Here is a 12,682-nt window from a genome sequence, read left to right as displayed (position 1 = left end):
ATCTTGAGAGGCCCAAGGTGATTTTAAGCTTGACGCAGTACAAGAAAATTTGTACTCCAGGTTACATTTTTACAACTTTGTTTCCTTCCACTTTTAAGTACGTACCACAGTTTTATCATTGTTTATACAGACGGATCCCTGCAAGAGAATGTCCTCGATTGTTCCGCTGTTTTCCTTGATCGTTTTCAAAGTGTACCTTCTGGAACAATTTACAAATAACGATGAGGAGTTGTATGGCATTATGATGGCACTGGAGAGGATTCACAGACCTCACTGTACAAGGTTTCTGGTCTGTTCTGACTTGGCTTAGTGCGCTACAAGCACTTCACTAGATGTATACAGTAGATCAGTTGATTCAGCTCATCCATGAACTCCTTACAGCAGCTCCAACACCATGGCAAGGATGTGGTCCTTTGCTGGATAACTGGCCACATCAGGATAAGGGAAACGTCATGGCCGACAAAGTGATTGAAGGTGACGAAACAAACTACAGTAGCTCAAATTGACCACGCAGGCATGGCAAACTTCATTTCAGTGTCACTGCTGGAAGGAGGTTCTGCTTACCAGGCTGAGCATCGGACATAGCCCTTTAACACATGGCTTCCTCCTCTGGCGGGAGATCCACCATTCTGTGAGGTTTATGGTGTGCCATTTTTCAGTTCAGCGTATTTTGGTAACCTGTGTCTTATATGCTGATATCAGGGTAGATATCTGCTCACCATCCTCGCTGATAGTAATTCCATTGTTAAAAGAGTGGTACCGTTTAGTGAACTGTCAGGCTTCATCCCTAAATTGGTGGCAAAGGGAGGCAGACTTGAATGGATTATAAACTGCTCTGCTTGTGGGGACAGCCTTTGTCCCCACCCATGGGATTGGCGTGCTGACTTTTCATCAGGGTGCTGATGACCATGATGTTGAACTCTCCTCACCCAAAATCATCATTAGTTTGCTGTAAAATGTCATGAGGAAAACTAGATTGCTGGCTGGGTGATGTCACTGATGGGGTTCTTTGGGAAGAAAGTTTGATAAGGCAGAACACAACAAATTACACTTTTCAAATGTGATTACCTCAAATTATTAGAACCATGAAAAAGAGAAAACAATTCTTTTTATTGAATTCCATACTCCATTTCAATTTTTATAAAAAGAATTTTGTAGAACTGAATGCTGTACAGTGTCTGAATAAAAACTGGTCTGGTGCGATTAGGACTCGCACATTGAAGGTTGCGTACAAACTTAATTATGTATATAGACAGTTTATCCATTCTGGAAGTCAAGGGTATTGACGATTTTTGCCTGTTACCTATATATCTGTCCCAGGAATTCAAGACTTCTGAGAATGCTTTAATTTGAAGTTCGAAGTCAGATAAAAAGTGACAAAAAAAATATCTTTTTCATGTGGTTTAATTATGTGTTAACAACTTTGAATTTTTCCTTTGACATGTACTTCTTGCCAAATTTCCTGATTTTAGCTTAACTATAAGTACCATATAGGCTTTTTGAATGAATTTTTGAGCATCAAAATAGGTGACATAAATGGCCGTAACTTAGAAGTTTAAAATTTTTACACTGCCCACGGACTGTAGACCTTAGTACATGCATAAATTGGGATTTGATACACACAAATCTTTCAGATATATATAAAATTAACTTTTTTTTCGTATTGTGAAACCTTTTTTTGTGCCAAATTTCACGATTCTATGTCAGTGGGAAGAATCCTGTAAGTTCTGATGAGTGAGTATCAAAATATGTAACATAAATGGCTGTATCTTGTGACTGAATTTACTTAGAAGCTTAAAATGTTTCTTTCACCAAGAAACCACAAGCCTTGATACATGACAAATTTGAACTTGAGATGTTTACCTGTTCCTGAGATAAAAGGTTCTTAACAGTTGTATAGACAGCTGGGTGGACAACAAAGCGATCCTATAAGGGTTCTGTTTTTACAGATTGAGGCACGGAACCCTAAGAAACAAAATGGACTGCTTACTTGCAGTTTCTCTGACTCAAGCTTACTTTCTATCATCATGACTTTTGATATCTTGCACAGGGAATACCAAACAGTTGTAAGATGTCAGATTTAATTTGAGTATGAGTGGAATATGGGCCCATTTTCAATGTACCTCCACCTTGTACTTCCTTAGGGCCTTACATGCCACATTGCAAAATCAAAAATAGTTTTTCAAGTGATTTGGTACATGTTCTTTCTAATGAAAATGGTTCAAAAGAGCTTGCAGTAGACGCTTTTCACAAAATCGGGCCACAAGTGGGCATCTTTAGAAAAATTGTCAACTTTGTTCTCAATTTGTAAACTGTTGGCAAACAGTAGGAGAATTAAATGCAAGTATTAAATTGGCGACAGTAAAACTTTACCAGTGTTACTGGGAGCATGTGTGAATGTTCTCACAAAATTTCAGCAAAATCAGTGATGGTCATACGGGAACTACTTCTGAAATTAGACCACTCTGTCGGAGACGGCCGAAATGGATGCTGCATGATCAAGCAATCTGCGTGGTAAATCGGAAAGTGTACGCATTCCTTGGGTTTTTCCAGTTAAAAGTATGAGGCAGGCGCTTCACTGATGTCAGAGGCACATCCCTCCGAAGTGATCACTAGTCAAGAATTGACATTGGGTAACCTGCCAAGAATTTAATTGGGAACATAAGCAATATATCATTTCACTGTTGTGTTATTCTGCAACAGCATATATTATAATGTATCATTGGAAATGAACAAAATAATTGGTACATGTTGATAGATAACACTTGAGAAATTCACAAATGCCCATTGCATGGTTCTCTGTGTAATTTTTAGTGCTATATAACCACATTTAGTCTGTGCATTTCAAAGGAATGTGAGGTGGCATCAGTTCTGCCAATTGATCAGTGTTCCTGGTTGAAGATCTGATTAGTGTCTTATGGACTGTTGCTGCTATATAGTTCCCATCAGTTATTGAGTGAAGAGATGTTCATTAATGGATAATCAGTTGCCAGTTGCGCACAAACTGCTAGAAGATAGATTCCCAAGGAAAATACCCAGAGCCTCTTTGAATCCATACCAAGGTGCGTAGAGGTTCTGAGGGGCACTTCACAATGTACAATGTACTGAATTCTCTGTTAGGGACCAATTGTAAACTCCGAAGTCAAATTTCCCCCCCCCCCCCCCATAATCTGTAGTAGACGACTGCATGAAAGCTACGTGGTGTCCAGAGAGGTGACAGAAGTCATGGGATACCTACTAATATTGTGCTGAATCTCCTTTTGCCCAGCATAGTGGGCAGCTAGATGTAACTTGGACTCATCAAGTCGTTGGAACTCCCCTACAGGAACATTGAGCCCTGCTGCCTCTATAGCCATCCATAATTGCAAAAGTGTTGTGTTGCAGGATTTTGCACAAAAAGTCACCTCTTGATTATGTTCCATAAAAAAGTCACCTCTTGATTATGTTCCATAAATGTTCTGTGGGATTCATTTTGGGTGATCTAGTTGGCCTAATCGTTTGCTCAAATTGTTCCTCAAACAAATGGCGAACAGTTGTGGCCCGGTGACATGGCGCAGTTTCATGCAGAAAACTTCCACCATTGTTTAGGAACATGAAATCCGTGAATGGCTGCAAATACTCTTCAAGTAGCCAAACATAACAATTTCTGTTCAATGATCGGTTCAGTTCCATGTAAGCACAGCCCGCACCATTATGGAGCCACCACCAACTTGCACCGAGCATTGTTGACAACTTGGGTCCATGGTTTCATGAGGCCTGCACCACGCACTAATCGTCTCACCAGCCCATTGCTTTCCAGTCGTCTTGTGTCCAACCGATACGGTCACCATTCCACATTCAAAAGTTTAATTCCCATTGTGTGACCATAATCGCACCACAAACCTTTTCACGTGAATCACCTGAGTACAAATGACAGCGCCACCAATGCACTGCCCTATTATACCTGGCGTATGCGACTCCTACCATCCATATATGTGCATATCGTTATCCCATAACTTTTGTCACCTCAGAGTATAAAACGTACACATTTCAGTGCATAGAGCATCTCTCAAAGTTTGTGACTCGGTTGTGCACAATATGGGCATCATTTCTGATGCAACGAGAATCAGTGTGTGCATCCATGTGCAGCAGCAACAGCCTGTTTTCGTAATCTCATAGAGTTACTTATCTGCAATCTTGAACTCATTTGATGTGATGGTACAGAGTGGATGATTTGTCTGTTCTAACAGACTTGCCCCCTAGTGGTGTGCTCTGCAACTATATAAGGCATGTATTACAAATGAAAACTTGGAGAGATGCTCTATCCACTGATATGTCGTCGTCCCCCCACCCACCCACACACACACACACACACACACACACACACACACACACACACACACACACCGCATGTCTTGTAGTTTTAACATGTATCCATATTGGCATTACAATTTTATACAAAACTGAATGTATTGTATATCTAAAAACAAAGATGATTGAATATAATAGAGGGAAATATTTCACGTGGGAAAAATATATCTAAAAACACAGATGATGTGACTTACCGAACGAAAGTGCTGGCAGGTCGATAGGCACACAAACATACACACAAAATTCAAGCTTTCGCAACAAACTGTTGCCTCATCAGGAAAGAGGGAAGGAGAGGGAAAGACGAAAGGATGTGGGTTTTAAGGGAGAGGGTAAGGAGTCATTCCAATCCCAGGAGCGGAAAGACTTACCTTGGGAGAAAAAAGGACGGGTATACACTCGCACATATCCATTCACACATATACAGACACAAGCAGACATATTCAAAGACCTGTCTGCTTGTGTCTGTATATGTGTGGATGGATATGTGCATGCGTGCGAGTGTATACCCGTCCTTTTTTCCCCCTAAGGTAAATCTTTCCGCTCCCGGGATTGGAATGACTCCTTACCCTCTCCCTTAAAACCCACATCCTTTCGTCTTTCCCTCTCCTTCCCTCTTTCTTGACGAAGCAACCATTGGTTGCGGAAGCTAGAATTTTGTGTGTATGTTTGTGTGTCTATCGACCTGCCAGCGCTTTCGTTTGGTAAGTCACATCATCTTTGTTTTTAGATATATTTTTCCCACGTGGAATGTTTCCCTCTATTATATTCATATCACTGAATGTATTGTGTAAGACTTCTTTCAAAACACTTGCTTGTATTTAATTTCAGGTGCCAGAGAGCAATATCTTAGGAGAATTTGGTCATGGGTACAAATATGCTGCTGGTTTCTTGAATGAGGGGCGAATTGGCATAGGTGCTCAAATGGTTGGCTTAGCTCAAGGTTGCTTTGATGCCACCCTTCCATATACATTGGAAAGGAAACAATTTGGCCAGAAAATATACTCTTTCCAGGTAAGAACAAAAGTTTTACTTTTATTAGGTAGAGAAGAACTTAAGCAGAGTTCTTATTGAAATGGTACAAAGCTTTTATAAGACTTGTAAAATGTGTGACACGAGCTGTTAAGATGTCTTTTTTATTATTACAGTCTGTTTCGGTTTCAAACCATCAGTACTGTATCTGTGTACTCTACATCAAAATTAAGCGAGAAACAACCATGCATAAAGACCAAAATTATATATATGAGGTGGTATAAACGAATACTTACAAAAGAGCAAACTTTATTCACGCATGTAAGCGTTTCATATCAGTATGGTAAACCATATAAAGTATTGGTAAGATAAAAATTCACTTATTATTCATATATTATAGAGTATAAGTATTAGTTTATACCACATAAAGTATAACTGATTGGACTTTGTATGTTTCTGGTTACGTTTTGATTTATACATATGTGATGGTGGTTGTAATAATAGATGTGTCACATGCATTTCATGAAGAACTTAAATGGTGGCAATCGTCTCCAAAAATGTTCACTTCTTATAAGTCAGATAATCCTAAGTAACAAAGTAACCAAATTTCCTGGAAACAGGCAGTCCTTTGAGTTAGTATAATAATCTTGTATCTGCGAAAAATTTAAAAATGAGATGGTATTTTAACCCTTTTGAAGTGTAATGACAAAATCATGAAAGATTGCAAAAAAAGTAAAAAAAAATTCTTTCTTCCAGAAACACTAATACATTGACAACCACGAAACACTTTTTCTTTTCTGCCCATGACATAAGCCTGGTTGTCATGGTTCTTGTTGTTCTGTGACGTGCATATCGGGTCCAGATGGCTCAGTATAAACAGCCCCAATCATTGGGTGCCACTATGCGTGATAGTTGCTTTATCGTTGTCCTGTCTTGCAGAAGTGCTGTGTCCATTTGCACCATGTTTCATGCACAAATGAGATTACACACACAAACAATAGATAAATCTAAACCCACTACTTCAACTAAAATATTTTCATTGTGATAATCATCTTTCATTGGTACTATAGACATTGTACAACACTCATGACAGGGTGACTAGCCTGACCCAAGACTGGAAATATACTGTTAGTGTAAGCACTAGGTAGGGAAGCTCCAGATGGCAAAAGCTGTGAAGCAGTCATTAAAATGAAGAATGTGTTGGGCAGCGTGCTCAGCAACTGGGTGGTCTAGCCACAATTTGTTTGTGGTCATTCCTGCGAACAGATAACAGACATCCACCAGTCCAGTTACAAGCATCATGTATTCCATCACAGGCAGGGCTACCTGTGAAACCAGTCATGCGGAAACACTAAGCTGCAAACACTGTGCTTCGTTCTACATGGGCTTGGCAGCTAAGACGCTGTCTGCCCACATGAATGGCCACCGACAAACTGTGGCCAAGAAACAGCTGGATCACCAAGTTACTGAGCACAATGTCCAACATTCTTCATTTTAATGATTGCTTCACAGCTTGTACCTTTTGGATCCTCCGTACCAATAGCAGCTTTTCAGAACTGCACAGGTGGGAACTCTCCCTGCAATGTATCCTACATTCCCATAACCCTCCTGGTCTCAACCTTCGTTAGTCATTGCCCTTCACTCGCCTATCCCATTCCCTGTTCCCACTCCCCAGCCTTCTTGTCCATAAATGCATCCACAGTCTTTTCACTTCCCTCCTTTTCTGCCCTTCACCATGTTACCTCCCAACTGCATCTAGCTGCCCTACCATCTCTCCGCCTCGTCCTTATATGCTCCCACAAACAGCACTTTAACCGTCCCTGCTCTCCCTCTCCTCCCCACCCCAGCCACCTCCACCCAGATTGCGCAGTTGCTCACAGTCTGTCCCAGGCAGCCAGAGACAGTGGTCATTTATATGTGAACTGCTTTCGTGTGAATGTGTTTGTTTATGTTGTCTATTTCTGAAGGCCTTCAGGCTGAAAGCATACGTATTTAGAAGTCTTTTTGTTGTGCCTGTCCGCAGCTCAACATCCCCACTATATCATGAGTAGCAATCAATCCTTTTCATTGTATTGTCATTATTCCATCCTGGATTTTCCATTGTCTGAATTTTGTACATAGTTTGACTATGGGTCTTTTCTTGAAGTGTTGTCTGACAATTACAGAGATGTCAACTCCACTGTCCTCAAATTTTAATCAACAACAAATTGCAGTTTCTTGTAACTGTAATGTCTTAAAGTCCTAGGCATTGTGGGTAGTATAAGTCCGCACATCTTATGTCACAAAGCTTGAATGTCAAACATTTTCACACTTCGATAAGTGTGTCTGCATCAATATGACAGAGTACAGTTGAGGGACTCTGTTAGCACTGTCCTCCAAAGGTTCGTGCTGGAACTGCTGCTAAACCATAGCAGGTGCTAACACTCAGTATTGGCACTCCATCAGCAACAGATGCTAGAATATGCTAAACCTGTAATTATCTCTGTACTCTGCAATTTATGTTGGAAAAATCAGTATTCAGTAGCTTTTATAGATAATAGTTTGTTAATATTCACCATGCACTATGCTGTTACTGTCTGCCTATTTTTACAATTTGCTTTTTATTATGTTAGGGCATGCAACATCAGATTGCACAAGTTGCTACTCAAATTGAATGTGCACGATTGCTAGTATACAATGCTGCAAGGCTACAAGAAGCGGGAAAACCTTTCATCAAGCAAGCATCGATGGCTAAACTGTTTGCATCCGGTGAGTATTTTTATTGAAACTGAGTTATCAAAACTAATAAGAGATCAGAAGGCACACTGAGCAGACTGGCTTATTTATATGCCTATAGTGTACTTCACAGTTCCTGTCATTACTAACAAAGGGAACCTCCCCATCGCACCCCCCCAGATTTAGTTATAAGTTGGCACAGTGGATAGGCCTTGAAAAACTGAACACAGATCAATCGAGAAAACAGGAAGAAGTTGTGTGGAACTATGAAAAAAATAAGCAAAATATACAAACTCTGTAGTCCATGCACAAGATAGGCAAATCAAGGATAGTCGGAGCTCAGGAGCGCCGTGGTCCCGTGGTTAGCATGAGCAGCTGTGGAACGAGAGGTCCTTGGTTCCAGTCTTCCCTCGAGTGAAAAGTTAACTTTTTATTTTCAAACAATTATTATCTGTCCGTCAGCTATGTTTTCATCACTTTTCTGGGAGTGATTATCACATCCACAAGAAAACCTAAATCGGGCAAGGTAGAAGAATCTTTTTACCCATTCGCCAAGTGTACAAGTTAGGTGGGTTGACAACATATTCCTGTCATGTGACACACATGCCGTCACCATTGTCGTATAGAATATATCAGACGTATTTTCCTGTGGAGGAATCGGTTGACCTATGACCTTGCGATCAAATCTTTTCGGTTCCCATTGGAGAGGCACGTCCTTTCGTCTACTAATCGCACAGTTTTGTGGTGCGATCGCAAAACACAGACACTAAACTTATTACAGTGAACAGAGATGTCAATAAACGAACGGATAGATAATAACTTTGCAAAAATAAACTTTTCACTCGAGGGAACACTTGAACCAAGGACCTCTCGTCCCGCAGCTGCTCACGCTAACCACAGGACCACGGCGCTACTGAGCTCAGACTATCTCTGATGTTGCCTATGTTGTGCATGGACTACTCAGTTTGTATATTTTGCTTTTTTTTTTTTTTTTTTCATAGTTCCACACAACTTCTTCCTGTTTTCTCGATTGATCTGTGTTCCGTTTTTCAAGGCCTATCCACTGTACCAACTTATAACAAAATCTGAGGGGGGTGCGATGGGGAGGTTCCCTTGTAAGCAGAGTTGCTGCTTGTTCAGGTAGCACCTCATTAGCCTTCATGAAACTGAGAGCACCCCTTTAGAGACCTTTCTCTAAGGAAATTGCATACCCGAAACAATGTGAGATCTTTGTGGCAGGGACGTACAGTTGATCATGAAATTATGAATACGTGCTTTAAACACTTGTTACTAAAGAGAATACAGAAATGTATTGACACTACTCTCTTGATAGGTGTAAGACAAAATGAATTATGCAGCATTTACCATAAATTATTAATTACTTACTATAGAGATTGGAAGAAGATATTCAACTATGTTACTGTTGAAGTGGTTGGTAAGTAGCTTCTAATCTTCTTTTAAAAATATAAACTCAATTTTTTTTACTGTTAGTCATGGTATTCCTCAATAACACCTGTACCTGGGTTGTCAATATTTGTCATTAGCCTTTGGAAACACACAGTATCTCTATCTGATCATCTTACTACCATATAACTGAGTACAAAACAAATTGTGTACCTTCAATATAATTCTTGTTCTGAGCATTTTATCTTTTTGGGGTGTATAAGTTTAACAAGAATTTTGTTGTCTCCTGCTTGTCAGTAATGCTTATTCACACAACACTTACAGCGATCAGCTTGAGCACACTTACACCACGAGGTAACTAAATGCACTACCTAGCCAAATGATCACAATATGTTTCCATGCTGTTACTCAGTGGGGTAAACTATCAGGTTGACAGTCATATAAAAAGTGTTGGCACAATGTGGCAATGTTATCACTGTATATTTAGAAGAAAAGGAATAAGTTCTTGAAGCAGCCAACATTGTTACTGTTGTGAACATCACACACATCAAGTTAAGTACATCAGCATCGGGCACATTACTTAGACAGTGTGACAAGTTCCAGGTGATGCTCTCATCATTTGAATACTGTTCACTATAGCTGGATCAGAATGACAAATTAACTGATAAATACAGGAGAAGGTGGTGTTCACAGTCCACCATTACCCGCAAGCTTGGTACAGCCTTGGCAGCAACAGCTCTGCAGATTATTTTTTTTAACAACATGCAGTACTGAGTTCTCCTTGCAGGATCATAAGTGTTATTTTTTGCTGCTCACTTTGAGTATTAGTTGCACATGTTCTTTCGCATAATACAAAATAAATGGGCACTTGGAAGCAAAGTATTTGATGAAACCAACTAAGTGTTAAATTAGCAGCAAAAATTGGCATCCACAGAGTGATATTGCAACAGTAAATGAAGCAGAAGGCACATGGGTTGGTTGGTTGGTTGTTGTGTGGTAGCTCTTACATAAACAAGTGACAGTAACTTCGTATTATTTTGATTCAGGTATAAAGTAGCAAGTTTCCCCATGTGATTGTCCTTGTGGATTGTAATAATATTTATACAAAGGTAACAGAAAAAACTTCAGTTGTGTTCCGTGCACTCCCAATGTGATTTTCAAGTCAACTTACCTAATTTTATTGTGCCAGGTTCTCTCGTATTTTTTACAAGTATTTATGGTATGAGCGCATAAGAATTACCTATATAATATAAATTTGTGCATGTGAATTGTGATGGACAAGTAAACAGGTTATCCAGAAATTACATACCCTAGAACACTTATTGGAACATGTGTAACAGCTACCAGCAGTCATGCATCTAGAGAATTTTGATGATGCATAAAAATATGCAAAATCAAAACTTTTGCAGAAAATGTGTTGTTGCTGAAATACATGCGAGGAAATGTGATCATGAAGCTCAAGATCTGCAATGAGCATGGCTTGCTCTGAACAGTCCAATGTAATTTCTGTAGTCAGTTAATTAGAGGTAATGCAATTTAAGCAGTATAGCTGCACAGTTGTAGGTCTGAAAACACAAAGAGAAAGATCTAATTTGAATCCATTGCTTAGTGCACGTTTCATACCTGATCAACAAACTAAAGCTGATGGACTTGTTTAATGTAGAAAGTGGGGGAAATAACCTAGGAAAGAATGAGGAAAACACTGAAATAACATTAATTAACGGGAGCAGGTGTCAAAAAACCAAAACCTTCCTCATTGTTTTTTCTTTATGTTCTATGATGTTTACAATAGCACTGGTTTGTACATGTCAAAGCACTGCAATTTACTAATTGTGGTTTCTTTTCTCCATTTGCAGAAGTAGCAACATACACTGCAGTCAAATGCATCGACTGGATGGGTGGTGTAGGTTTCACCACAGACTTCCCCCAGGAAAAGTACTTTAGAGACAGCAAAATTGGCAGTATTTATGAAGGCACAAGCAATATGCAGTTAAATACAATTGCTAAATTAATTGAAAAAGAGTATTCATAAGTTTCTGAACTGACACAATCCATCTTGTACAAATATTTTGTATATTTTTTATACTGCTGAATGAATGAAGGGTGCCAGAATTAAGACTGAAAGATGATTTATATTTTTGTACAACTGCTTTATTACTAATGTAATAAATTTACAATTCTTGGTTTAACTCATACATTGTTTTTATATAAGCTGCAACAAGCTGTGTAGCTGTTGGCCTATATTTTGCATTCACATTTTTACAACTTTTATGAATAAAAAACAGTTTGTATCGTACAATATCGGTACCTATTCCCTGTCCAATAAAATGATCACACACTGATGCTGCTTTCCAAATGTCTGATTTTTCATCATATCCTGGCATCTCCTCATAACTAAATTGTTTATTGAAATTCCACCTTTGTTCAGGGGCTACAAATGTGCCGTACAATGCTTTATGTCCACATTTTACACTAATATTTTGTTCTTTATGTACTTCTGGCAAAGCATCTAAATCATTCAATATTAACCGCATTTCATCAGTTACAAGCAACTGACTTAGTAATTTTACTAGATCATTTGAATCACACATTACTCTAGTACCTGCAGGACCATGGTGGAGTAACTCCAGAATCAAAGCATAATTCAGACAAAATCTCAAACTGACCATGAAACTATTATTGTACTTCTTACTCAGTAACTGGCTTATATTTACTGCATTACCAAGCCTATGATATTCAGTTACAATAATGTTTCGTGTCTCACAGAAGCCGACTAACTGTACTATGTTAGGATTTGGACTGAAAATTTTAAGCATTTTGAGGCCATTGTGAAAGTCATCACTGTAGTTTTCATTGTTTAGCACTGAATAAGCTACACTGAAATTTCTCCAAACTGCATGATAAACTGCCTTAACTGCTCCCAATCCAATAAGTTCTTTCACTCCAATTTCATTTATATCTGAACAATTCAGCCATGGATAGCAGTTATTCATACCTTTCAAGTAAAAGTAACCAGATTCACATTCATAATGGCTGGGATGAAATAAGTATTTAGTAATTAAAACATAACTAACTAAAATTACAGGAATACAAAATGCATACCATTTACATTTCATATTATAACTATAATGTTATCTTTGTTCAGTGAAAATCAAACATTTGTTCACTTAGGATCATGAGGAAGTTTAAATCCAACCATATCAGCTGTCTCTTTGACAGATCTTTCACCTTTAGAATGATATTG

General features: G+C 38.9%; 2 protein-coding genes across 2 annotated transcripts in view; one reads left to right on the top strand and one right to left on the bottom strand.

Annotated features, from left to right (window-relative positions):
* LOC126248345 (short/branched chain specific acyl-CoA dehydrogenase, mitochondrial) overlaps positions 1–11,631 on the top strand; it is a 54,415-nt gene extending 42,784 nt beyond the window's left edge. Inside the window, exons 7-9 of the mRNA XM_049949257.1 lie at positions 5,179–5,361; positions 7,932–8,067; positions 11,295–11,631. Coding sequence (XP_049805214.1) covers positions 5,179–5,361; positions 7,932–8,067; positions 11,295–11,470 — 495 coding nt within the window. The 3' untranslated portion in view covers positions 11,471–11,631. The remainder of the gene's footprint in view (positions 1–5,178; positions 5,362–7,931; positions 8,068–11,294) is intronic.
* LOC126244115 (protein O-mannose kinase-like) lies at positions 11,610–12,431 on the bottom strand. The gene has a single exon (XM_049948214.1). It carries the CDS (start codon positions 12,429–12,431, stop codon positions 11,610–11,612), a length of 822 nt encoding a protein of 273 aa, XP_049804171.1.
* Positions 12,432–12,682: the final 251 nt, after the last annotated feature.

The sequence above is a fragment of the Schistocerca nitens genome, chromosome 1 (genome assembly GCF_023898315.1).
Source record: "Schistocerca nitens isolate TAMUIC-IGC-003100 chromosome 1, iqSchNite1.1, whole genome shotgun sequence".
Taxonomy (NCBI): domain Eukaryota; kingdom Metazoa; phylum Arthropoda; class Insecta; order Orthoptera; family Acrididae; genus Schistocerca; species Schistocerca nitens.
This window is presented reverse-complemented; position numbering and strand designations above follow the sequence as displayed.

Bases quoted from the DNA above. Each gene is read 5' to 3' on its own strand.
- LOC126244115 (XM_049948214.1), bottom strand. From the start codon at position 12,431: ATGAATAACTGCTATCCATGGCTGAATTGTTCAGATATAAATGAAATT.